The following is a 27,976-nucleotide window of genomic DNA, read 5'->3' on the forward strand; positions in this document are numbered from 1 at the left end:
AGCGCTATAATATTCATATCTATAGTAGTAAGTGTACACATTGGGGTGGAGGGGGAGAGAAGAGGACATGACACTTTGATGAATCTACCGCAGCGTTGCGTGTATTCTTTTTGCATTTTGAACGCAAAGGAGAAATCCTCCCCCACCCTCTACCGATGACGCGCGTGCGTTGCCAGGGGCAATCCCCGGGCACCTTGAGCGGAGCGGGGAAATTATTTAATACAAATTTTGCACTAAATTGTTCATTAAACTACTTTAAAGTTTACAGATGGGAAAACGGAATAGCCTATGCCAAGCAGGGGGCTTATGGCGTGGCACCTGGCCACGGTTCGCAAGCCAAATCCTTCGCAAGTGCGCGTCCACACAGAGACGAACAGACAGACGGACAAACAGACAAAAAAGGACGTTTATAGGTAAGATGGTATTGTTCTAATATAACCGGTGCTGCTGAAGCCATAACAAATTAGCATGTTATATGCACGTGAAGTATTGGAAAATGACGGCAGGAAACTCCTTGACGGGAACACACTTCTTTTATTAAATCTTGACTTGTAACAATACAACGCGTGGCCTCTCTTCTTCACAATGCGCTTCTCTTGACTCTGGATTCTGTGCTGCCGGCTCTCTGTGCCTCGTGTAGACTCCGCGCCTCGGCTACACTCCTCTCTCGCCTCGTGTAGACTCTGCGCCTCTGCTACACTCTCCACTCGCCTCGTGTAGACTTTGCATCTCTCTCTCTGGCTACACCGTATGCATACTCGGCTCGTGTAGACCTTCCTCTCTCGCTGGCTACACCGTATGCATACTCGGCTCGTGTAGACCGTTCTCTCTCGCTGGCTACACACTATACATTACTCAGCTCGTGTAGACCGTTCTCTCTCGCTGGCTACACACTATACATTACTCAGCTCGTGTAGACCGTTCTCTCTCGCTGGCTACACACTATACATTACTCAGCTCGTGTAGACCGTTCTCTCTCGCTGGCTACACACTATACATTACTCAGCTCGTGTAGACCGTTCTCTCTCGCTGGCTACACACTTATACCTTACTCTCCTCTACTCTCCATTACTCTCCTCTCCGGGCTCTATCTCTGCACCTTCGTCTTCATTCTTAGATGGTTCCACTTCTGCCCCCTGCTCCTCTGTGCATCACCTTATATACCCCTTCTTCCCGGGAGACGGAGCGGATGCGGACCTCAACGTCGGCACCGCTCCTCAGTTACCCAATCCCCACGCGCTATCCCTACGATCCGGTTCCGCTCAGCGCGTGTTTCCACTCCCCGACCAATCACACCGCGCTGCTACCCGATCACTCCCTCTGGGCGCGTCACCGGCACACAGCCAATCAGCAGCACTACCCCCCACCCGCGCACTGACGCCTGCTCCTCCCCGTCAGCGCGCGTCACCACACACACACCCGTACATACGCGCTGGCACACGACATATACACCCAGCGCGTATCACCACTACACACGTAATAAACGCCACTAATTGAATGTCGGCTGGCGGTGAGTATACAACACGTAAATTTATGCAATCTAACCCAAAAAATGTTTATGAATAATATTGGTCGCAAAAGCTTATGCATTACTCTTTATTGCTCAGCCCTTCAGCTATATGTGTCCTTTCTGAAAAGTGTTTTAATTCCTAATTTTTGTTTTCTAGTTGTGTTGAGTGCTTGCATGAACACCAGTGAATTGCATGTGTGCTGGGAGAGGTTGTGCTCAGTGCTTGGGTAATGTGGGATCTGCTTTTCCAAGCTGCCACTCCTTACTGGGATTGTTAAAATGTGTTTTTTCATTACTGGTAACAGCATGAAGAAAAACAGTAAAACCAGTGACCAGTTTTCCACACTTAGAAATGTCTCTGAGCAAACATAACAAACTGTATTTACATTTAACTGAGAAATGTAGGGAGCTGCCAAAGTGGTGTAATGATTAGCACACTAAACTTACAATCCAGAGGTCTCTGGTTCAAGTCCATAATCTGGTGCTGCAGTAGAAACAATGGTGCAAGATCAAGAGGGGCATTCGTTTCTAAAATTCTACTGGTTACCAGTTGCTGATTTTTTAAATAGGTAATCGATGCGGAAAATGCTTACGACCGGTTTCCCAGTTATCATTTACACAACCCTAGTTCTAATGTGTGTGCGTGTTTGTTATTCCATAGATTATGAGCGTCTTCAACAAGGTGGCTCCCCCAAGCAAATCCTGCTCCACATTTGATTTGAAAGTCACGATGACTGAAGCGAATGACGGAGGTGAATTTTCCAAATATTTAGATGGGCAATCTGGAATCTGTGCAGCTTTATAGTTTTGGGATGGGTGTAGAGTGGCTAATACTAGTTACATGAGTTTTTAGCAATTGAAGGACACCACATAATTCAAAGAACCCCATCTAGAACAAGGGGATAAAATACACTCCACACCGAAAAGTTCCCGAGCCAGGGATCAAACACAAAGCTTTTTGCTGTACACCAAAAGTATTCCAACTGCACCAACCTGCCACCCACATGCAACGTTGAAATGCAATCCAAGATTATGTGTAAGGGGAATGGTTTTCATAGTGGTTAGAGTACTGCATGTTTATCCTAGTGACTCTTTTGATCATATCTGGATTCAAATTAACGACATCCATTTCGCCTAGATGAGGGTATTAGTTGTGTTTATGGAAACAAACACGTAACAGGTAGGCCGCGATAAGGATTTCATATTGGCTGTAGTTTCTGCGAAACAAGATCGTTGCCTTCAACTCATAGAAGCGTGTTCCCAGTGTCAACAGAAAAACAGCACAAAATGATTGACTTCTGCTGCTGACGCTGTTTGGCAACAAGGCCTGCTGCTGAAGTTTGCCAACATCGAATGCCGTTATACTGTACATCTAATCAGTGGCGTCACTGGGGGGTGCGGGCCGCACCGGGTGACACCATCAGAGGGGGTGACACCAAAATTACTGTCTATAAAATTGTTGCGCAGTGTTTCAGCAGAATTTTTTTTATAAAAAAAATATCCCTGTAGTTATAACAACAAAACATTTTTCGTAAGCCCAGCTTACATGTACTGTATCAATATACCCTACAAGGCTAAAACTATGCTAATTTACTCTTTAAACCTTTCAATGCGCTCCGGTCAGAGCTGTCATTATTACCCAATTACAATGACTCTTCGAATCACGTGGTTTTGTCTGCGTGCGCTACAAGCACGCGCTGTTGTTTTCGTTGCTGCTGGTGTTTTTATAGTCGCTGATTTTGTAAAAATTGCTGGTGTTTTAGCTACAATATTGTTGTAATTATTATTTGTGAACCTATATCAATAACTTTTTGAGAATGAAGCAATAATTAAAGGAAAAGAAGAACAATCTAAAAAGGCTTCTGCTCCGTTACTAATAATGTAACTAATAATGTTGTAATTCAATGTAGAAAGATTTAACAAAACAATTTTGTTGTTAGTATTCATATAATCTAAGAAATATTAAATTTAAGCAATTTACAACTATATCACATTATCTTCTTGGTTCTTTCGGTAAAGTCACGTAGAAGGGAAGTAATAAAATAATAAAAATAAAACATAATAAAATAATTCTCACGACGTTTCGGCCACAACGCAAGCAGCCGTCCTCAGGTGAAACCAGGTCTGTCGAGGCGACAGCGTCTGAATTAAACAGCACACGTGCTTGGAGCATATATATAAGCTGGGTTGGAAGGGGGGGGGGAAGGGCGCCTTGACAAAATAATTTGCATATCAAGAGGAATTTAGCATATTTATGGGAAATGCAGGTATGTGATTAGTACTACTTATGTCCGTGCATTATGCAGGATTAGCAGCATCGAAGGGAGGGGATATGGGAAATGCAGGTATGTGATTAGTACTACTTATGTCCGTGCATTATGCAGGATTAGCAGCATCCAAGGGAGGGGATATGGTAAATGCAGGTATGTGATTAGTACTACTTATGCCCGTGCATTATGCAGGATTAGCAGCATCCAAGGGAGGGGATATGGGAAATGCAGGTATGTGATTAGTACTACTTTGCCCGTGCATTATGCAGAATTAGCAGCATCACAGGGAGGGGATAGGGGTAGCATTAATAAAGGGAAGTGTTAATAGTGTAATAAACGACTGGACCACGATGTCTGGCTCAGTGTCCTTTATTATTCGGTTCGTGCTGTACACCCACACGGCTGTCTTTACTCTGTAGCTTCTCCACGGTGCTGACTCCAATGTCGGCCCGATCCACAACAGCAGCTCCGCTGCTGTTTCTCTCACACAGCCCCCCTTGGCTGTACTCTCTGCTGCTCTTCTCCCTCCGCAGCTCTCACAGCTTCTTGCTCTCTCTCTCTCTCTCCGCAGCTCCTCCTGGCAGCCACACCGCTGCCTCTAACACGCAGCCCTCCTGGCTGTCTCCTCCCCAGCTGCACACCACTCCGCAGCTTCCTCTTATCTTCGGGGTTGGCTCCCGATCGCCGTCGGCGCCCCCCCTCTCCACACTTGCCCGCGTGGCCTCACTCTTTTCCGCTCACACCCCGACTACCTTCCCCTTCCGGTTTACCCGCTTAAAGCCCCGAACCTTACCCCCACGTCACATGACTCCACCCCCCGTGACGTCACCTCCGGAAGGTCGCTTACGCCCGCATTACACCACCCTCCCCCGTAGAAAAATCCCAGCCGACCTCGGCTGACCAATAGCAAATCGTAATGCGGCGAACCGAGCTTCCCCCCCTAAAGGACACTAAGCATATAATGTAACAGCAAGAACAACAACAACGCAATCAACATCAACGATCGTACAAAAGCATGCAATAAATACAACTGTAAGAAAAAAATAACAAGACAGCAACAATCAACGAAACGTAAGCGATTTGGAACGTGTGCGGGTCGCCGGCCCGTCCCGGACGGTCGGCGGCCCACTCGCAGAACGGGAACGCGATGAAAGTCGAGGAACGACAGGGGGTAATCCCCCTGTCGCAGCTGGAAGTCCACCGCCGTCCCGTGTCTCTAAAGAGTTAGTCTTGGGCTTGTCCTGTGACCGTGCCCGCAGCTGGGTCGGAAGGGCTGCAGGGCTCGAAGGTCCCGCAGACCTGGCAGGCGTCCTCCGAGCAGGGCCCCTCGTCCCCCGCAATGTCACGGCCGGCCTGTCTGGAACAGGTACGACAGGCGCTCTAGCGAGATCAATGGACGCAGGCAGGGGAGAGTCAGCAGCAACAGACCCCGGCAAGGCAATATTGGGGGATGACGCATCATGTAAGGGAGCAACATATGGTTTCAAGCGCGACGTATGCACAACCCAGCGACGAGACCCAATCTGGACGCGTGCTGTCTGTGGGTTGGGAACCGCAATGAGGCGTACGGGACCATGCCAGGGTTTGTGCAATTACGGCGAGGTCCCCGGACGTACCTGTGGACAATGAAGCCAGGCTAGGTCCCCAACCTTCCAAGGGCACTCCCCCTCAGACCGTCGCGCATATCGCTCGTTCCGGGCCTGGGCTTTGGCCGTAGCCACGCGGGCATTCTCCCGCGCCTCCGTGACTCGGCGAACCGTGTCCTGGATGTATTCAGGAAGTGGTTTCCGAGGTCCCTTCACCCCAGTTCCCAATTGCACATCCACCGGCGGCACGTTTTCCCGACCATACATAAGGTAAAACGGCGAATATCCTGTAGCCGCATGAGGCGTCATCCTGTACGCCGAAAGCACCCCGGGGATGTGCAGATCCCAATCTGATTGTTGTTCACTCACGGTATGGCAAAGCATGGCAGACAATGTCCTGTTCAGCCGTTCAACCATACCATCCGTCTGCGGATGGTATGGGGATGTCCGTACTTTCTTAGTCCCAAGGCCCGCGCACACTTCCGCCAATAATTTAGAAGAGAAATTCCTGCCCTGGTCCGTGAGGAGTCTCTCAGGCGCCCCCTTATCCATAATATACCCAAACAAAAAGGCGTCGGTAATGGCCGCGGCCGACTGATCGGGCAACGGCCAGGCCATCGGCCAACGGGAGAGGTACTCAACCCCTACCAGCAAATATTTATTACCCCTCGCCGATGGTGGAAAAGGTCCCAATATGTCCAGTGCCACCAATTCATTGACTCGAGACACCTGAATCGACTGGAGAGGCGGCACGTAAGGATGTTTCGGCGGCTTACGTTGTGCACACGCAGGGCACGCGCGCACGTGCCCTACGACATCTGTCGCCATGCCGTGCCAAAAATAATGACGTTGCAACGTCAACAAGGTCTTCTGCACCCCTAAATGTAAGAGAGTGTCACAATGGAGGGTTCTAATCAACTCGAACCGCAAGGACGTTGGTACCACCAGGCGCCAACGTTCCTGGAACCCCTCCCGCCACATAAGCAGACCATCTCGGAGAGCGGTTTGCGGCCCCACAGCCGTACTCGGACTCCCATTGTCCTTAGCAGACCGCTTCCGCAAGGACACCAATGACTCATCCATCATCTGTTCCCGGATCCAGACAGACCGCGGCAGATTCAAAACCCCGTCAGCCGGTCCCGGTTCCATCGGAGTGTCCGACTTCTCGACGGCCAGCGTGAGCGGCTGAGGGGGGTTTGGAATCGGCGAACACCTATGCGTCCCCGACTCACATTTACAAGGGCCGCGCCGCGGTAATCTGGAAAGTGCGTCAGCGTTCGCATGGCGCACACCCTTCCGATGTTGAATTTGGAAGGAAAATTCCTGTAGCGTGTCCAACCAACGTGCCAACTGTCCGGATGGCTGGTCAATTTTAAGGGCATATTGCAAGGCCGCATGATCCGTACGCACAATAAAAGAACGACCGTAGAGGTATGGTCGAAATTGCCGTAGGAAAAAAACAACCGCCAATAGTTCTCTGCGAGTGACACAGTAGCGGGTTTCCGCAGGAGACAAGACTCGGCTACCATACGCCACGACACGCTCTACACCCCCTTTAGACTGTGATAACACCGCCCCAATACCTGTGTCACTCGCGTCCGTATCAAGAATGAATGGGTGATCGAAATCGGGATAATCCAATGTTGGGGCCGTGGCCAATAGATCACGCAGACTCCGAAAGGCCGCCTCCTCCGGCTGTCCCCAAACAAACTTCCGTCCTTTACCCGTAAGGAGATGCAAAGGCCTCGCAATCGTCGCAAAACCCGGCACGAATCTTCGGTAATACGAGGCAAATCCCAAAAACCGCCGAACATCCCCCACGGTGGCCGGAGTCGGCCAATCCCGGACGCACGCCGTCTTTTCCGGATCCGTGGACACTCCCTCAGCGCTCACAATGTGCCCCAAATAGCGGACGGACCGTTGCAGTAGGTGACATTTCTTTGGTTTGAATTTCAATTTGGCAGAACGCATCCTCGTAAACACTGTCTCCAGCCGCGTCAAATGTTCATCGAATGTGCGGCTGAAGACAATGATATCGTCCAAATATATAAGACATGTCTCCCACTGCAACCCCGTCAAAAGGAGCTCCATCAATCTTTGAAATGTAGCAGGGGCCGCATTCAATCCCATCGGGAGACAGTTGAATTGAAATAACCCCTGAGGCGTACGGAATGCGGTTTTCTCCCGTGAGGACTCGTCAAGGGGAAGCTGCCAAAATCCCGAAGAGAGGTCCAGTGTGGAAAAGAACTTAGCCCCCGACAATGCGTCGAGGGAGTCATCCATACGCGGCAGAGGGTACGCATCTGCCACCGATATCTTATTCAATTTGCGGAAATCAACACAAAATCGCAATTTGCCATCCTTCTTCTTAACCAAGACGACTGGAGCGCCCCATGGGCTGTTAGATGGCGATATAATGTCCGCAGCCAACATGTCTTCCACTGCCCCCCGTACGTGTTCTCGCTCCGCAGGACTCATCCGATGCGAATTTAATCGAATAGGGGCAGCATCGCCCGTCTCAATGTGATGGTAAAGCAAGGAAGTGCGGCCCAAATCCAAATCATCGGAGCTGAACACATCGGAATATGTCAACAACAATTTACGCAGCGCACCACGTTGCTCCATGGACAGGGAAGAATTTTCGTCACATAATTGAGCAACCCAACGATCATCCGAACTCCTTGGCTCGGAAACCCCAGCAACAACTCCCCGGCTATGTGGACAATCATGGGTCGCAAACGCCGTAGTGGCATGTGCCACAACCGTACCGGCCGGGACACGGACGTTTTCTCCCCCCGCATTAAGCACCTGTAAAAACGGTAATTGATCCGGCCGGACGATGGTCTGTGCCCCCACTAACGCCAACCCGGTTGTTATCGTGGCGGACGGTGACAACAAGACCCCTACTGCTCCTAGCCGATCAGGCAGGGGCTTCCGATACCGCAAGGGTATAAGCATCTGTGTACCAGGTGGGATGTCCACAGATGCGACGGACAGCGCCTGCACTTGTACGGCCGAAGCAGGTCGCCCCCAGGGCGACGGCAGAAACGAGATTTGACGGCCCCCCGGCAGTTCAATACAATTCTCATTGATTTTGATCAAAATGGGCATCTTAGCCAAAAAATCGGTGCCTAACAAACAAGGAACCGCCAAAGATCTCGATATCAACACAACACCCGAGGCCGACACATCCCCAATAGATATCTTAGCATCCACCTGACCCACGATGCCCATGCTACCCCCGTTCGCAGCGACGCACGACCCATAAACCGGACGCACAGCCCCCGACGGAATGCCCAACAGATGGAAAATGACATCCGATATAATAGTCGCAGACGCCCCCGAGTCGACCAAAATGCGCACGTCCACACCTTGTATGGACCCCGGTACAGTGGACGAACCCGTAGCGGCCGCGACAACTCTCCGTGCCAATTTGCGCCACTGCGTAACTGAATGACAAGGCCCCGTCGATGGCGTTTCTTTAACAACAACAATAGGATCGCGCAACACAGGTGGTGGGTGAGGTGGAAAGCCTTGCCGAGTGTCTGGTGCGTGCCGACATGCCTGTTTCGGAGGATCTTTAGCCGACTTGACCGGTGCCGAGGCCTCCTGCTGCGGCGGAGCCGGGAAGCGGGCCCAGCAGTCTCTGGCGTAGTGGCCCCTACGCCCGCAGCGGAAACATTCGGCCTCGTTGCGCCGAAGCGCAGGCCTCGCCTCCTGACGGCCCCGTTCTGGTAGCACCGCGCGCGGTCTCGGCCCGCCGCGTCCCGTCCATGGAGCGGAGGCGGCCGTCAGTTGTTGAGGGCCCCGGTCATCCGGAACATAGACGGCCTGCGCAGGGTTCCATCCCAGCGCATCCCCATCTTTGACGGGCCCCCCCGTCCACGCCGTCACTTGTTTCCAGCGACGGAGGTTGAATTGCGCATCGAGACACTTAGCAGCCATCCGGGAAGTTAGCTTCTCATGCCCACACACAGGCATGGGGATCCCTAGATCCCGAGACAGCTCCAACATTTTCCCTAATATGAGAGGCTCAAGCAGGTCCTGTGGCGTCTCAGGATAAGCTGCCATGGCCAGCTCCAGCACCGCACCCCTGAACGCCACGGGCGACTCCTCTGGTGCTCGTTGTCGTTGAGCGAATCGCCGATGCGCATCATCTGGTGGCTCATAAGCATCGGCCATTTCTTGAAAAACACCACGTAAAGTTGCCTTCTTATCGGTCGCTATGGAACGGAAGAATCGGACAGATTCGTCGTCCAGGAGAGTCGGCAACACCTCCAAAGCCTCCGCATCGGTCCATCTTGCTGTGCGTACCGCCGCCAAGAAGCGGCAGGCGAACGCGCTCCAGTCCCCACCGACGGAAAATTCTTTAACCGTTGTAAGGTGGCGACTCCGACTCCTCTTCCCGCCGTCTTCCAATGGTGGTGGTTGTGATGGCAAATTCAAAATGGCGTCGGCCCGCGGTGTGGCCAAGATGGCGGTTTGGCGCCACGGAGCGCGCAAAATGGCGGCCTCTTGCCGCGTGGGCAATGGCGGCGGCAGGACAGGCAACGTGGCGGCCCGCGGAGCACCACTTGCATCATCCATCGTCCCTGGCGCGACGAGATGGCATAGATGCGCCAGGACGTCCTTAAGTGCCTCCAGTTGTACCGCCATCGCTTGCCATCGTTGATCCGCGTCTGATGATGTCGACGGACCCGCCACCGCGCCAACATCCTCCACTCCCGTTCCCGTGGTCGCCTCAGCCTGGCTCTCCTCCACCACCCCAACAGGATCCGTGGTTGGAAGGAGTTCGTCGTCGTCGGACGAAGAAGCCGATGCAGGCGCCGGATTAACTTTCTTCCTCACTTGTTTCGACATGCCGTTGCACTTCCGACACCAGTGTAATAAACGACTGGACCACGATGTCTGGCTCAGTGTCCTTTATTATTCGGTTCGTGCTGTACACCCACACGGCTGTCTTTACTCTGTAGCTTCTCCACGGTGCTGACTCCAATGTCGGCCCGATCCACAACAGCAGCTCCGCTGCTGTTTCTCTCACACAGCCCCCCTTGGCTGTACTCTCTGCTGCTCTTCTCCCTCCGCAGCTCTCACAGCTTCTTGCTCTCTCTCTCTCTCTCCGCAGCTCCTCCTGGCAGCCACACCGCTGCCTCTAACACGCAGCCCTCCTGGCTGTCTCCTCCCCAGCTGCACACCACTCCGCAGCTTCCTCTTATCTTCGGGGTTGGCTCCCGATCGCCGTCGGCGCCCCCCCTCTCCACACTTGCCCGCGTGGCCTCACTCTTTTCCGCTCACACCCCGACTACCTTCCCCTTCCGGTTTACCCGCTTAAAGCCCCGAACCTTACCCCCACGTCACATGACTCCACCCCCCGTGACGTCACCTCCGGAAGGTCGCTTACGCCCGCATTACAATAGTATGTAGCTGCAGTAACTAAAACCACCACATAAACAACTAAAGTATAAACTACATAGCTTATTGTAGAGTATATTTAGTATAATGATGATACTGAGTTACTAACAGTAATACATTACAATTCTACGTCGTAAAAAATATAATATGCTTCCATCTAAACTTTATTCTCTTACATCACACGAGTCTACACCGTACTATATACTGCCATAGACAAACCCAACATTAAATTATATACTGTATTGCTTTAAACCATTGTAAAATTACACTATGTATTATTATACCCACCCTAATGTATATCACACTGCTGTATATTCACTATACAATTACGATACTATATATTACTTTGTAATACAATGTACAAAGTAGCACTAATCACATACCTGCATTTCCCATATCACCTCCCTTGGATGCTGCTAATCCTGCATAATGCACGGACATAAGTAGTACTAATCACATACCTGGATTTCCCATAAATATGCTAAATTCCTCTTGATATGCAAATTATTTTGTCATGGCGCCCTTCCCCCCCCCCTTCCAACCCAGCTTATATATATGCTCCAAGCACGTGTGCTGTTTCATTCAGACGCTGTCGCCTCGACAGACCTGGTTTCACCTGAGGACGGCTGCTTGCGTTGTGGCCGAAACGTCGTGAGAATTATTTTATTATGTTTTATTTTTATTATTTTATTACTTCCCTTCTACGTGACTTTACCAAAAGAACCAAGAAGATGAATCCCTGCAGTCACGAAAGCTTTAAATCGAAATTTATATCACATTATTTTATTATTCAAATTGATAATAAACTTACATGTGGAACAATTATTGATTAATTATATAACTCACTGATAACTAAATAGAGAAATTGACAATTTAAAACATGAAGTGGGGGGAAATGCTGTTTCTTGTTACATGTTTAGAAATACAACTTAAATCTGATTTTTTTTTATTTTAGTCTTTTTTTAAACATCACTGTCTTGCAAATATATATCTGATTTAAATGTAGTTCTTAAATGATAATAGGTTTTTCCCCTTTTATCTGGAAACAAAACAGGTGTTAAGTTGTTAAAACACCAAACTGAAACCTTTTACGTGGAATCATGTCTGCATTAACAAAATGCAAAAAAAACACACTCTGATAATATATACATTGTATTTGAAACTGATTGGTCCACACTGGGGACAGCTTTCTTTTGAGCCTCGTCTCAAACGGTGTTAGACCAGAGGACGCCAAAAGGCATACAGCACAAAGACAATGCATTGTCAGAGTATGAGAGCTCGGGGTAAGCATTTACACCATTGGAACCTCATTTGCCAGTAGCAAAATATGATAATTGGTTTTTTACCCTTTTATCTGGCAATAAAACTGACACCTTGTTTGCATTCCGACTGCAGGTATAGTGGTCAATGCAAACATGACTCCTTGTAAAAAAGGTGTCAGTTTTGTTGCCAGATAAAAGGGTAAAAAACCAATTATAGCATGTACAGTACTGCCCATAGTCCATTCTCGACGTTATAGGGAAGCTTTAAACGACATTAAGTGAATTTGTACCATCTAATATTAAAGACATAACAAACAACGTTGTGTGAAGCAACGTTAAACGAGGACTTACTGTAGATAAATGACCTGCCATATACAGCATGTTGCAAATTTATATTTGTATATGACATAACCTTTGTTGCACAGGACACAAACCTTGAGAATATTGCCAACAAAAACGAATGGCTACTCTAACTTTATTGGAGGCATAGTTCCATCACTGGAGACTGAGACCAGACCTTTCTGAAACCACCATAAGTGCTTTCTACCTAAACAGTCATGCAGCAGATGCTACCCTTGATGTGCCCATCTGTGGTAGCCCAGTCTGCTTTGACCCCATTCCAAGATATCTTGGGGTTATCATGGACAGTAGCCTGACCTTCAAGCCCTAAATAAAACAGAAACTTGCCAACTGTCTCCATATTATTGATCCATTTAGTGGCAGAGTATTGTGCCTTATCCTGGTCCTGGAGCTCATACACAACTACTGGATGCACAATTACATAACGCAATGTACATAGCAACCAGAACAATGAAACACCAATTTTCTTGCTCCTTATTCTGAAGAACCTTCTGCCGCAAAATCTCCAGACATTCAAACTAAAGGTTACGCATTTTCTTGTCAACGGCAACCTGCCCATCAATCTAGACCACAAAAATGTACCGAAATCCTCACCAAACGCGTGGGTTAGGTTCCTGAAAAATACCACGGTAGGCAAATCCGCGGTTAGTAAAGTACAGGGGCCTATGGGAAATAGGGGATTTTGGGAACTACAGCCGCGGTCAGAATCGTCAGAGCCTCACTAAGTTGCCTGTTTATTAACTAAATACCGAATAAAATACAGTACATTGTACAATAACATAATGAAACAAATACACATTACATTCACTTCACATGCCTTTAATATTTACGGTGATGACGATGACAATGAGATGATGGGGCAAGGGCTGGTTAGAACGAGAGGGACTGAACCCACCATCTTCCTCCGAGCCACAGACGCAACGCTCCCACCTTCACCACTCACTGCACTCTCCGGGGTCCATGAATCAAAGTAAAATCAAATAACTTTATCGCTGCATGGCGTATTTAATGACGTCACACAATACAATGATGTCATGCTGTGATGCAATGACGTAATATGTCATGTGACTTCCTTAACACCGTGCTTACCCGTGAAAACTCAAATTTCCAGGCCACGGTTCGTAAATTGTAAAAAATAACCCATGTGCATGGAGTGTCAACGATTCAGAGACAGAGTTTCTAGGAAGCACTTTATTAACTTTCACGGTCTCGTCTGCACACTCTCCACTGTAGTTCAACCTAGCCTGTACATGTTGTGCAGTACGACCACGAGGAGACGGGATTAACTATAAGGGCTGTTGCCGTTTATTAACACTGTTCCACACAAGACTGTAACTCACACCAGAGGTAGGTGCTCTCTCTTCTTGGTCCTTACCCTGGACCCCCGAGCTCTGTATTGTCCTACCCTCGGCTGCCCGGCAACGAGAAGGGAGAACCCTCTTTCTCTCAGCCGATTTTTACTGATTACTCGGGGCCCTGCTCCCGGCTATCCCTTGGCTCTCCCACTCGTCTGCACGGGACGGGGGTTCATCCAACACCGCCCGGCGATGAGTAGGGAGAGCCCTCTTCCAGCCGATTCTTGCCCTGGCGCCCCACAATGACCCCACCTTCGTCACGGGTCCCCCTTAAGTACCCCTTTGGTGTCTCCTTCCTCTAGCTCAGACCCGCCTTTGTTCCCGAAGGTACAGCCCTCTTGACATGACGTAATCCTAGGCTGTCAACTCGCTCGCACCTTCCTCTGTTCGCTCATGGTTGCTCACACTACTCTACAATAACACTAGCTGTCTAACTGACGGCGCTGACTGAGATAGCCAACTACTATCCTTCGTAGCGCAATATCTCACGGAGACGTTTAGCAATGACAGCGACGAGACGATAGCAAGGACGAGATGAGTCCATTCCCAGAACCGGCAGCCTCGAGCCCCTGCTCTCGGCTCATTTTATGCTCCCAGCGTGGCCTGGCTCCGCCCTGACCACGCCTCTCTTCTCGAACCCACTAGCAGGTTCCAGGGGCCTCCAGACGGGGTCCTCCATGACCCTTACCCTAGTTCCTCCTCTCTGCCCACACTGTGTACGCCCTTACCGGGGTGTGTACTATCTGTCCACCACATGCCGCTGCTGTCCACCAGCCAGCGTTATTACACTACATATATATGAAATGGCGGAATGCAATTCCATGGTTAGCGAGTAATTTCTGTACTTTGACACCAACTCAAATCCAAATTCCCCTTTTAGGATTGTGATATGACATCCTAGATTCTCACTCGGATCTGGAATAACGCTGGAAAACAGTGGAACAACATAGTCATCCATTATAAACTTGCCATTTGAGAACCAAACATCGCACATCCTGGCTTTCACATACCTCAAAGATACCAGTATAGCCATGAACTACTGACATTAATATTGCCCTATAATGTAAACATAAAAAATTCTGGCTGACCACTGGTTAATACTACGGGTGAATTAACCAAAACATACATGCTCTCTGCTGCACGATGGGTGTTAAAGATACCGTGACATTGTTGTAAAAGAGAAGGCCATTGTGTACCAGTTTCACGGTCCACATTTGCCAAATTCAAACCATTGCAGTGTAAATGACTCCGTTGGAATTTCTCACAGCAAAATCTCCCTCAACTGTGAAACTACTGCAAAATGTGCCTTTGTGATATGTATGTATATTGGACTTGTTTCATGCTGTACATAGCCAACAGTGCTAATCAGAGGTGCGGGAGAAGAACAACCTAGCCATAAAAAAATAATGGCACAAATACCAAATGTACTCAATTATTAAGTGTTGTGAATGTTTTTTTTGCATAGAGATGCCACAAGGACGCTTGGGTTGGTTTGATGGGAAGAGGCGGCGAAAGAGAGATATCGGTGATGAAGGAGGCGTTGAGGCAGCATACCGCATGAATGTGTGTACCAGGTGTGTCTCAGCAGTAGCAGGGTGTATGCTGTGCTCATTTCTTGAAGAAATAATAATGAACCCATTCTTGCATTTTGCGTGCCTTCTGCTCCCCGTCAGCATCAGATAATAATTAGATTATTTAACGCCTTGCATGAAATCTCAATGTGCTTTCAATCTCAATATCCTATTTTGTCATTGAAAATGAGTGCCGGTAAATCATGGTCAATGTGCCAAATTTGAAAAAAAAACTCGCAGTTTTCTCAATTGGGATTGCACATAGCAATCATCGGCAAACTGCTGGCAGACTCATTCCCGCTTGCAGGTCAAGTGTTTAGTCCCCTTGTGTAACACAGGGACCGCTGCCACTGGATGTGCCCATTGCCCATTCCCTCCCTCACCCCTCCACTACTTACCATCCCTCCCCTGCCGTTTTCTGACCTCTGTTCCCTCTGTTGTGGTCACTCATTCCTCTGCCCTTGCACGCCCCTGCCATCTAAATCAGTTTATTTTTGTTTCCGCTTTTAAACTTTGTAAAGCTCCTTGAGCTAAAGTACTCTATGAAATAATATAGACTATGCAGAATGTATAACTTGGTGAAAAGTTTAATCATTTTGAAGATAATTTTGCAGTTGCTTCATTCGTTTATTGTGTGATGCAGATATAAGCCACGAAAAGATGAAATTTCAAATGAATCAGGAATGACGATATTAGAAGTGAACATGTTAACTGGATTTATTCCAGATAAAAATGACCTTGTCCAGGTAAGACACACACACGTAACATTATGCCGAGAAAGCTGTTATTGTAAATTAGTGGACATTTGTAATGTTAACAAGGCAGGATTCCCAGATAAGCACAGAATATAGGACACCGAACATCACATTTGGATGCAGCATCCTTCAGCATGGACAGATAACACACTTTTGGAGACCGAGTAAAAGGTTGACAACTATATATGGCTCACATTTTAATTCTATCCTTTTTAAAGGATAACAATTGACAATGTTTGGGTGAGCAGGGTGGAGTAGGGGTAACACTCGTGCCTCACAGCAAAGAAGGCCCTGGGTTTGATTCCCGACTTGGGTGCCTTCTACGTGCAGTTTGTTCTACCGCTGTTTCTGTAAAGTGTGAGTGTGCACAAAATGTGTGTAAAACTGTGAGGATGTGATTGGTGCGAGTGTGTAGAGTTCGTATGTTCTCCCCCTGTTCTGCATAGGTTTTCTCCGGGTTCTCCAGTTTGCCCCCATAGCTAAAACTGCTATTGGCCTGATATCCCAATGCTGATAAATTACCTGCAAATGACTCTACTTGAATTATATGTAACATGATTGCCCCTAATGTAACAAAAAATGGCAGAACTCACCTGAAAAAAGTATTGAGATTCTTGAAGTTTTTTGGTTAAACAAACACAAATTAAGATAACTAACATCGCTTTGTATATATTTGCTATAAATACTCCCTTTCCAAAGCCAACTTTGCAGGCGACTCACTGTCCCTGTTCAACTGTCTTTTTTCCCCTCTGCCTACGACTGTCTATTTATAAAGAAAATATGCTAGTGTGTCAGTACAGCCCGTGGCTGCATATAGACACGATATAAGTATAAACAAAACCAAAACAAATTGGACCAGGTTTGCCCTTCTAGAGGTAATTAGCAGTCGGGCATACAAACCCAGTATTGCTTGTTTACGATATGTTATAGTATATGAAATGCCCTTTCTCGACATGGACCATCACTGCCCAATAATGGCTCACAGACAAAAATATAACATGGTTTTTGCATGCATTATCATGATTCATAAATATGTTTTGGGTGAGGCCACGTAAAGATTTGCCCAAAATGCGTAGCATTAAGACCCACCACCCAACAGTCAAATAAATGTAACTGCCAGTTAAGCGTTTACCTTTTCAATTGCGATTGCTTCAGCTCATTGGTAAGTTTAAAATATTTCTTACAGCCAGATTTAGAGTTACTGTAAGTACAAGTTTAGCTGTCATAATTGCTCTTTGAATTACAGGTGAGCTGAACAAATTATAATTGATGTGTTAAACGCTTGTATACATGACGATTAAGTTGCTTGGCTATGTTTGGTGGTGGAGGGGTTCATGACAAATTTGGGAAGTTAATTCCGTGGCTTCACACAATATTTTATTGAACCAGACTAAGAGATATGTTATTTCTATGTGGAGATAGAGAATGGAAATTGGTTTATTTTATTATGATTTTTGTTTACCCAGAAACGCCCCACTGAGTCTCAAGACTCTGTAAGGGATATTAAAACCCACCACCACCTGACACAACCAACTAGTAAGGGTTTTCACGTAAACAGAACATGCCAAATCGTCACTAGTACAGCACACCGGTGTGTAGGAGAGCCAAGCCACAACATTTACAATCTGAGTATGACGTTTCACAGGTAATTACACCGAGTTTCATATTGTCCTTCCTCTCTATTGTCTGTATTAAAATAGCCGTACCAACAATAATCCCAATTGATCTATCAATGGGCCCGCATAATGCGCATGCATCATGTACGTAGAAGTTTGGTCACCACATCTACGCCTCTATATAAGGAACGAAACAGGTGGACTTTGCCAGATGAAGCTAGTTGTAATTACTGGCGAAACGTCGTACTCAGATTGCAAATGTTGTGGCTTGACTCTCCAACACACCGGTGTGCTGTACTAGTGTAGTGGATTCAACTGAGTCACAGACTTTCTCTTTGGAGGCACATTTATTTTCACCAACACATGACACAAAAGGGTTTCTGCCCTTTCACCAGATAACCTATGGTGGTGGACCACCAGGCTAAATATGCTAATCACACTGGGAGTTAGCTACCACGAATGGGACCCTGGCTTGGGTCCTCGCCACGTGTTGGTGACTTCTTCTTGGACGACGTAGAACGTCGATTGTAGATCTTCAGGTGACAGGAGCAACGCTGAACCCCAGTCCCTGTAGGGACCCCGCTTATATGCCTCCGGGCCGTGGCTGGCGCCGCCCTTGGCCATGCCCACCTTCGAGAGAGCTCTGGCTCTCTTCCAACCTTTCCCGTCGGATCTTACCCAGTCACGTGACCACCCCCTAACCCCCACTTGGGGCATCTGTGTAGATCTTACTTGTCACGTGACTTCCAGGATCAATCAGAGTGCAATGGCCCAGGGTAACCTCTTCCCATGGCCTCAGTCGGCAGTCAATGTGTTATCCGGAATTACATTTGTATTCAAAGTATTATCCAGAATGCTCTACAAGTGAAGTTTTATGCGAAAATGTTTACAGACACCTTGTCGGTATGAAGCCAAATGTGCAATGGTTGTCAGTTCTCACTGGTCTCACATGTTGCTGTGTGCTCTGCTTGCATACATTTACAGCTTAAGAATGCTGTAGACAAGTACATCAGTAATTATGAGATCACGGACTCAGTGCTCATTATATATTTGGATACGGTAAGCCATTCATTTCAGTTGTTACCTACTGTCTTTATGCATAATTTGCAAAAGTAAGGCATTTGCTCAATATTGGTTAATATCTGTGTGTCCTGAACTGCCAGGCATGAGCTTAAAGCTTGTTGTTAGTGGTGACATGGTACAGCAATAGTGGTTCGTGGATTGAATCCAATAGGCTGTCCTCGTTAATAATGCGATGTATCTTTATTGTAAAATACTATTTGCCATCTGTATCACAGTAGATGTTAAAGATTCCGTGACATCATTAGCAAGAGTAGGTCATTGTGTTCTGGTGTCATGGTCCTAATTTGAAAACTTTCCCACAAATGACTCAATGAGGATTACACATGGCAGGCATTGCTGCCTACTGGCAGACATGCCTGCTTACAGGACAAGTGCCGAGTCACCTTGTGCCACACACACAAGGTAACTGGGGATGCCCTTTCAAATGGTTTTAAATATGTCTCAAATACTCTTTGGTTCTTTCGGTAAAGTCACGTAGGTAAAAATAAAATAAAACAAATCACGACATTTCGATCGCAATACAAGCGAATTTCATCAGGTGGGGTCAACCACAGCAAGAAAATGCTGAAGTCGGTGGGAGAGCTGCCGTGGCAAGAGGTTATATAGGTAAGAGGTGGGGGGAGGAGGCAAGGGGGTAGAGAGAGATAAGGGGGGTGTGGGGTAGGGGGAGGGGGGCCGCATGGGCGCTCGGAAAAGGACGTGAGGTTGGGGGGGGGGGGAGTGGGCGGGGCTAGAAGTGGATAGGTGGTGGAAGAACAGAGAGAATGTGAGGCTGGGGGGGGAGGGAAGTGGGTGGGGCTAGTAGTAAACCGGCAGGTACGATGGAAACAACAACAACATCCTTCAAATGATTGTTCAATTTGTATCCATCTCGATTGAAGTTTTGTCTATTTATGTATTTGGATGGCTTCATGAACAAACCTTTGATATTAGCCCGAAGGTTTGCAGAGTACCTTGGTCTCGGAAAAAACAATATCATGCGAGCCCACAGTGTTATAACAATGGTCAGCTACGGCAGAGGTACTGGTTCTGCCATGTTTCAGATCTGCCTTGTGTTCACGACCATGGTCCGAGACATGTAGTTTTGTTTCCCCAATGTAACTGCTACTCCAGGATATTGCATGTCAGAAATAACCTCCTTCACAGATGGGATTAGATCACAGATTGTGTACTGTATTGAATCGGACCTGGATCTTGTGTTTGTTTAAGATTTTGTAAATATTTTTGGTAACACCTGCTATGTATGGTAAAGTGATGGTTTTTTGGTCCGAGTACCCATTCCTCTTGAGGGCTTGATGTACGTGTTCCAGTTCACTGGCTAGGTGGTGTTGGTCGGAGATGCAGTGGGCCAATTGTCCGGACGGTTATTCCAATTTTAGCGAGTATTGCAAGGCAGCGTGGTCAGTGCGAACGAGGGATTTTCTACCATACAGGTACGGCCGGTACTGGCGAACAAAATGGACGATCGCCAGCAACTCCCGACGCAATAGCGCGTTTCGGCGGGAGACAAAACCATGCTGCCATATGCCACCACCTGTTCAACACCGTCCTTCCGCTGCGACAAAACAGCACCGATGCTGGTGTCGCTAGCATCCGTGTCCAGGGTGAATGGTTGGGAAAATCAGGGTAGTCGAGTGTCGGCGCGGTGGCCAAGCGATCCCGGAGAGACTGGAAAGCGAGTTCCTCTTCCGGACCCCATTTGAATCTCTGATAATTTCCCGTCAGGACATGCAGAGGTTTTGCCAATGTCGTGAAATTCTTAACAAACCGGCGGTAATAGGATACAAAGCATATGAACCGCCGCACATCACCCACAGAAGTGGGCGTCGGCCACTCACGAACACACGACGTCTTTTGAGGGTCAGTGGACACACAGCTAGAGCTGACGATGTGTCCGAGGTAGCAGACAGAACGTTGCAACAAATGGCATTTTTTGGTTTAAATTTGAGGTTGGCCGATCGCATTCTTTGAAAGACAGCCTCCAGCCGTTGAAGGTGTTCCTCGAAGGTGCGACTGAATACAATAACGTCGTCCAAATATATGAGGCACGTCTCCCACTGTAGCCCCGCCAGCACCAACTCCATCAGGTGCTGGAATGTCACCGGCGCGGCATTCAAGCCCATGGGTAGGCGGTTAAATTCAAACAAGCCCTGCAGCATGCGAAACGCCGTTTTCGGCTTCGACGCATAATCCTGATGAGAGGTCGAGAGTAGAAAAGAAAATGGCCCCCGACAAGGCGTCCAACGAATTGTCCATCTGTGGCAGGGGTACGCGTCTGCCACGGATATTTTATTCAACCGGCGAAAGTCAACACAGAACCTCAATCCGCCGTCCTTTTTTTTTAACCAATACCACCGGTGCGCCCCAAGGGCTGTTGGACGGCGAAATAATGTCGGCCGCCAACATGTCGTCCACCTCGCCACGCACGTGCTCCCTTTCCGCAGGGCTCATGTGGTGCAGGTGCATACATATCGGTCCTGCCGCACCGGTGTCAGTATGGTGTGACAAGAGCGAGGTGTGGCCCAAATCAAAATCATCTTTACTGAAGACGTCGGCGTATTTTGACAATAGTGAACACAATGCGTTCCGCTGCTTGGATGACAAAGACGTATTCTCGCGGCACAATTCGGCGATCCATCAATCGTCCGAATGAGTGGCCCGAGATACGCCGGCAGCCATTACTCTAGGTTGGTCCCCATCCAGGCTAGTAAAGTCGGTAGTGGCATGGGCCAATACCGCACCTGCCGGGACGACCACTCGTTCCGGGCCCCCATTCAACACTTGTAAGAACGGGGCCTGCCCAGCCCGAACAATAGTCTGAGCCGCGACAAGGGAGAAGGCCTTAGCCACGGAGTTCGACGGGGACAGTAACACACCTGTCGCCCCATCCGCGGCCTCCAACCGCTTCCGGTAGTGCAGCAGGATGAGCATCTGTGTACCCGGGGGTATTTCCACAGTGACATCGGCCAACGCGTGAACGGCGTTCCCTGGAGGTGGCCGGCCCCACCAGGGACGGCAAGAAGGACATCCTAATGCCCCCAGGCATCTCTAAACAACCTTGATCCACAAGGATTTTGACAGGCATCCGACTAAGAAAATCGGTACCCAGCGATCGCGAAATAAGAACCGAACTTGATGCGGCAACATTCCCAATGGCAATGTGGACATCCACCTGTCCTATGATACCCATGCCACCCCCATTAGCAGCAATGCATGCATCGTTAGCTCGTTGGACCCGCGACACAGGGATGGATAATAGATGAAAAATCACATTGGAAATTATGGTTGCCGACGCACCGGTATTCACCAAAACATGCACGTCTACCCCTTGAATCATGCCCGGCACCGTGGAGGACCCCGATGCGGCTGCAATCACCCTTCGAGCCAATTTTTTCCACTGCGTAACCGTGTGTGGTACCGAATCAGCATGCCGACATTTAACATCAGATAACCCTACGGGGGTGCAAGTGGATGCGTGAGGTGTTTGGACCTGCCGGGTGCCCTATGCGTGCCAACTCGCCCGAGAATAATGTCGATCCGCGTCTGGTGGAGGAGATGGAGGAAGGCCCGACGAGAGCCGCGGGGGTTGGAACCGGCGCCGACAATCGCGGGCGAAGTGGCCCAGTCGGCCACACTTGAAACATGTGGCGGCCGCCCGACAATCGGTCGCCTTGGCCCCCGCTCATGACCGCCCGTCCCCGTCCCGCTGCATGTCCCGCTGGCGTTACGGGGTCCAGCGAGGAGCAGCAACCACCAACTCGTCGTCGCTGGACTCGTCCGGGATGTGCACGACGCGACGTGGAGCCCATACCAGCGCTTCACCATCCTTTTTGGGGTCCCCCGTCCAAGCCGCCATCTGGTCCCAACGTCGCAAGTTGTACTTGGCATCTAAACATCGCGCCGCCCAACAAGACGTCAGCGGCTCATGGCCGCACACCGGCAGCGAAATGTTTAACTCCTGCGACAGTTCAATCATTCTTGCAAGAATGAGAAGGTCCAGGAGATCGGCGGAGGACTCGGGGTAGGCGGCCATAGCGAGCTCTAATAGCGCACCACGGTACACCAAAGGTGTTTCTTCCGGTCCTCGACGTCGCTGCATACATTTTTTATGAGCAGCCGATGGTGGCTCGTAAAATTCCGCCATTTCAGCGAAGGCGTCCTTTAGCGTCTTCTTCCTACTCGCCGGGATGGAGTGGAAAACAGTCAAGGACACGTCGTCCAATAGCGTAGGTAGAGCCTCTAGTGCCTCGGACTCCGTCCACCGCACCGATCGGAAGGCGGATTCGAATCTCCACATAAATGTGCTCCAGTCGCCTCCGGCGACGAATTCTTTAATGTGAGGAAGGCGATGGCTGCGGCCACTGTCGGAGTCCTTGGGCGTACCCGTTCCCGCCACCCGCGCAGCACGCTGCTCCACCAAGATGGCGGCCGCCGGCAGCGTGGCAGCGGCCCCGCCCAAGATGGCGGCCTCCTCCTCCGCAGCAGGTGTAATGGCGGATGCAGCCCCCCGTTGGAGATCAAGGTCGTCCGCACTCGGATGCGTCCCACGAGGCCGACCCAGGGTGGCAGGCGACGCGACCACCATCACGAGATTGAGCATCACCGCACGGAGAGACTCTATCTGTTCCGCCACTCGTCGCCACCCTTCGTCCGCAGCTGGAAACACCTCCGCATCGGCCTGTCGTTTTTGCGCGGCGTCGGGGAGAGCAGCAGTCGGCGGCAGCGGTCCCGTTGCACCCAGCAGCTCGTCCTCGTCCGCATCGTCTTCCTCTTCCGATGGCGGGTCGGGTGGGTTCCTTTTTTTTAGGTGCTTGGACATCTTGGATGATGGTCCAAACGGTCTCAAAATTTACTTCTGACACCAATGTAATAAAGGTCGTTGAGACAACTTCTGGAATTCAGTATTTTTTATTAAGTTTCTTTCACAGCTTCTCACTATACTCATTTCTCTGCTCTATAGCTCCTTCACGCTGTTGGCAGACAGTGTGAGAGGGAGAGGGAGGGAGAGAGAGGGAGAGAGAGAGACTGCCGCGGCCCGCTACGTGGCAGGCTCCGGACCTCCGCACCCGCATGGCTTCCACCTTCGTTCCTTCCAGCTCTGACCACGTGCTGTCCGTCCCCACCCCTTTTAATTCCTGGCCCACGTGGTGCCTCGCAGCCAATCCTCGGCCACCTCCCTGGAACCTTCCAGAGCCCATCCTCCGGCCCCAGGGCCACGCCCCTAACTCGCCTCCCCATTGGTTGCGGCTGAAGCCAGCAGAGCCAATCATTATCATCCAGGTGTAACTAATTAATCATCCAGGTGTAACTAATTAATCTTCCAGGTGTAACCCATTTATCATCCAGGTGTAACCTCACATTACACAAGTAAGCCATTGGGTACAGGCGGCATTGTTCAAATTTGGAAAATTCTAAATATTGCCCTCGAATTACTCAATTGGGATTACAGATTATAAGCTACTGCAGATTATTATGAAACAGTGCTTTCCTTCATGAGAGCCCTGCATTATTAGAAGTGTCAATACCAAATGTGTATTTAATTATTATTACATTATTAAAGTCAGTGTGCATTGTATCATGCATTAGTGTTGTGTGCGATTGCTTTGTTGCAGGTTCCCAGCACAGAGGATTACTGCTTTGCTTTCAAGGTCAAGCAAATGCTGAAATCGGATATGATTCAACCCGTGACTGCTTCTGTTTACGACTACTACAGCCCACGTAAGTACACAGACATGGTCAAGAATACGCTTCAAGTTGCATAGCAGGCTGGTGCAGTGGCAACAGCCAGCAAGAAGGACGTGCCAAGTAAACATGGAACATTGGGCCAACGGTTCCGTGTCTGTGTCGGGTGTCACTATACTAGTGTAGTGTTGTACAGACGGACTCTTCAACGTCTTTTGTAGCACACACTTTTATTCGTCTTATGAACACAGTCCCTATGCACTGAGGGGTATACGGTCCCCTCACCCTTTACACTCAGAACGTACAAGCCTCCGCACCCTACAGGCTACTTAATATCCCGCTCTTTCAATGTCCTCTGACTGGACCTAGGGAGATGTCTCCCCGACCACTGGTTACTCTGAACCCTAGCCCTTATAAGGGCTGGAGGGCTTGGTCCAGGGTCCTAGGCTTCTTCCGCCGTCTTGGGTCTTCGTGTAGTCGAACTCCCCGAGAGCTCTGAGCGCTCTGGCTTTATACTTGTTCGTGGCCGGGTTGTCCAATCCCCGGCTACCTTGTGGAACCCTGTGATTGGTCGTTCCCAATCTGCTTTTCGATCCCAATTCACCCTATCTGACCCTGACCGTTTGGTCGCGCGGGAAAACCTTTTTTACGGTCAGCTCTCACAGCTTGTGAGACCCTGACCGTTAGTTTGAGCGGGAAAACCTTGTTAACGATTTGCTCTCCCAGTTTGTGAACATCGAGTAGTTAACTCTACTACACTAGTATAGACATTGAAGGGCATTGGCCCATTCCTGACTGAAAGGCGCCTTTCGTGTGTGGATTTTCGCTCCCTGTACTACTGGGTTTACTCTGGATTCTCCGATTTCCTCCCATAGATAAAAACAACACATACAATGTAACTGGTATTGGCCAAATATCCCAATGCTGAAATATTACCTACAAATCATTCATTTGAGGAAACACATAGCAACATCACCCTTGACTGTAATAACTTGGCAGTACTTTCCTGAAAAACATTTTAAGACGCATTTAAGCTTTCCTTGTTAATTAGCATACTAATAATTATACATACAAATGTACATATATTTATATGAACCTCTTCTTTCTTCATCGTCTTGATACTGGCGAAAAGGATCGTATATATATTATTGTTTATATTTTCATGCTTACTTAATATTGCAGTTCTTTTTATTTTGAGGGACAGATATTGGTAATGAAACATATTGTCTGATAATTTAGCATGTTAAATGGTAATCAGTTTAGATCCACATACATACGTGTCTGCTATTCAACATCTGCTTATAAAAACGTTTGTGCAATTTCCACTCCACTGGAAAATAGTGTTTTATAATTTATCCAAATAGAAGTCAATGTAGATTATATCTTAAAGTCAATGTAGATTATATCTTAATATTCGCAGGTTTATAATTACGGCTTTGCTTATTCAAGACTAATATATTGTAGCGCTTACGGAGTTGTATTTAAACATTCGCGGCCATATCTCGCGAAAACCCGACAGTTGTACACGCGGCGTGGACGGTGAGAGCATGAAAGACACTTCTCTCACAGTCTGCTGCACTATTTACACGAGTGCTTTCCTTTACATTTTTAGGGAATTGCGTTCACTGTATAATATGTATTTAGTTATTTATATTTGCCCTTTTAAATACATGTATGTTCATCATTATCAAAGATAAGTTAAATAACATAATAATGATATACAATGTATTTATTTATATGTTTATACAGTATATGTTTAGGATTAAACATTATATAGTGTATGCCCCCCAATCATATTTTACACATCAGCTTTAGGTATTAATATTCGTGGATTTAACCGTGTCATTCTCCAGGAACGTGTATCACTCACGAATATGAAGGGGTTACTGTGTCTCTTCTATCGTTCTGCCCTTACGGAAGGAGGTGTTTTTGATTACCTCTGCTTGTAACAACAGGGGATGTATCATGGGACCATTTTGCCAGTATCAAAGTGTGAGAAGTAAGAATAGGTTTTACCCTTTCTGGCAATACAACGGGTGTAAGATGTTCAAACATCAAATAGATACCTTTTGCAAGGAATAAAGTCTGCATTAACCAAACATACTTGTGGGGACCACATAAAACAAGCATGCTCTGATAATATATACATTGCCTTTGAAACTGATTGACCTAACCAGAGACAGCCTTCTTTATGGCCTAGTCTCACCAGTGTCAGAACAGAGAACGCCAACAGGCGAACAGTACAAAGACAATGCACGTATCAGAGCATTTGTAGCTCAGGGTGAACAGCTATATCATGGGACCTTTTTGCGAGTATCAAAGTATGAGAAATAAGAATAGGGTTTACCTTTTCTGGCAATGAAACAAAAAATATTTAAGTTGAATGTTATCTGTCACTAGAAATGCCAAATTTGAAAGTAAACATTTCAGTGTTCTTGCATTGAGTCTGCTTCTCCAGAAAGCTAAACATAATCATATAGGACACAAAACGCCAAATAGTTACTACTTCAGCCCACCGATGTGTTGAAGAGTGAATCCACAACATTTACAATCGGAGTACGACGTTTTGCTGGTAATTACTTCCAGCATCATCGGGCAATTTGTGTTTTGTTTATGTGACAAATCCCTTACTGATTAGCCATGTCGGATGGTGGAGGGTTTCGACGCAGCTATGCTTATGCGATCTAACCCAAAAACCTTTATTATGAATATTGGTCGCGAAAGCCTACATTTTAAACTAACAATAATCTAGGGCTTACCAAATAAATGACATTTATTGTCAAATAAGTCCAAGGTGAGTAAATGAGCAGAGTTGTTTCAAGCCTTTAGCAGTGACCCATCCTGGTGGGTCAGTGGCAGAGCGAGTGGTGCACAATTGGAAGTTGCAAGTTCCCATCCTGGTTGGGGGTTGACCGAGCCCATCATCCCTCCAGGGTCAATAAATAGGTACCACTTTGTGGGGAAGCCAACAGTGGTTGTCGAATGAATAATTTGTCCACGTTTTTATTATATATGACGTTTATTTGCCCAGGAATGCCTTGCTGAGTCTCTCTTTTTCAGGATGATCCTGCCAAGTATTCACAGTAGGGAGTGATGATTGTTGCGAATATTCCAATTGAATAGTTTGTGGATCATTTGTCAAATTAGGAATATGACAGAACACATTGGCCTGATCTTATGAATGAACGTGAAATGTATTCTACTTGCTCAGGGTTGTAAACAGATGATCACTGTCTCAATGCTTATTTCAGCAGAAAATTATTTAGACTTTAGACTTTGTGAGCATTTATCAAAGTAAATGTTTGTACTCAGCCTAAGAGCCTTACGGGCACACACAGTCATAGGGAAGGTAAATATATTCCAACAACAACTAAGTATTGCAAATATCCCTCAAAGGGACCATTTGATGGGGACTCACAAATCTCCAAGTAGAGATGAGTTGTGCACAGACCAATTGTACACTGGCTACATTTACCCTGATGACGATGTAAACCCTGATGACTGAAAATTCCAA

The 27,976-nt window shown here is 47.9% G+C and overlaps 1 protein-coding gene across 12 annotated transcripts in view; it reads left to right on the forward strand.

Annotated features, from left to right (window-relative positions):
- Positions 1 to 27,976, forward strand: part of LOC144721414 (complement C3-like) — a 366,684-nt gene that overhangs the window by 305,849 nt on the left and 32,859 nt on the right. For 10 of the 12 annotated variants that reach the window (XM_078599020.1, XM_078599027.1, XM_078599021.1 and 7 more), the window contains 5 exons: positions 2,172 to 2,262; positions 15,221 to 15,329; positions 15,970 to 16,072; positions 18,682 to 18,756; positions 24,393 to 24,498. In XM_078599020.1, the coding sequence (XP_078455146.1) occupies positions 2,172 to 2,262; positions 15,221 to 15,329; positions 15,970 to 16,072; positions 18,682 to 18,756; positions 24,393 to 24,498 (484 nt within the window). Of the gene's footprint in view, positions 1 to 261; positions 463 to 2,171; positions 2,263 to 15,220; positions 15,330 to 15,969; positions 16,073 to 17,547; positions 18,340 to 18,681; positions 18,757 to 24,392; positions 24,499 to 27,976 lie in introns of those variants that run through there. The other 2 variants (XM_078599025.1, XM_078599030.1) reach the window with 2 other exon arrangements.

This window comes from Lampetra planeri, chromosome 11 (assembly GCF_965212315.1).
Source record: "Lampetra planeri chromosome 11, kcLamPlan1.2.h2, whole genome shotgun sequence".
Lineage (NCBI taxonomy): Eukaryota > Metazoa > Chordata > Hyperoartia > Petromyzontiformes > Petromyzontidae > Lampetra > Lampetra planeri.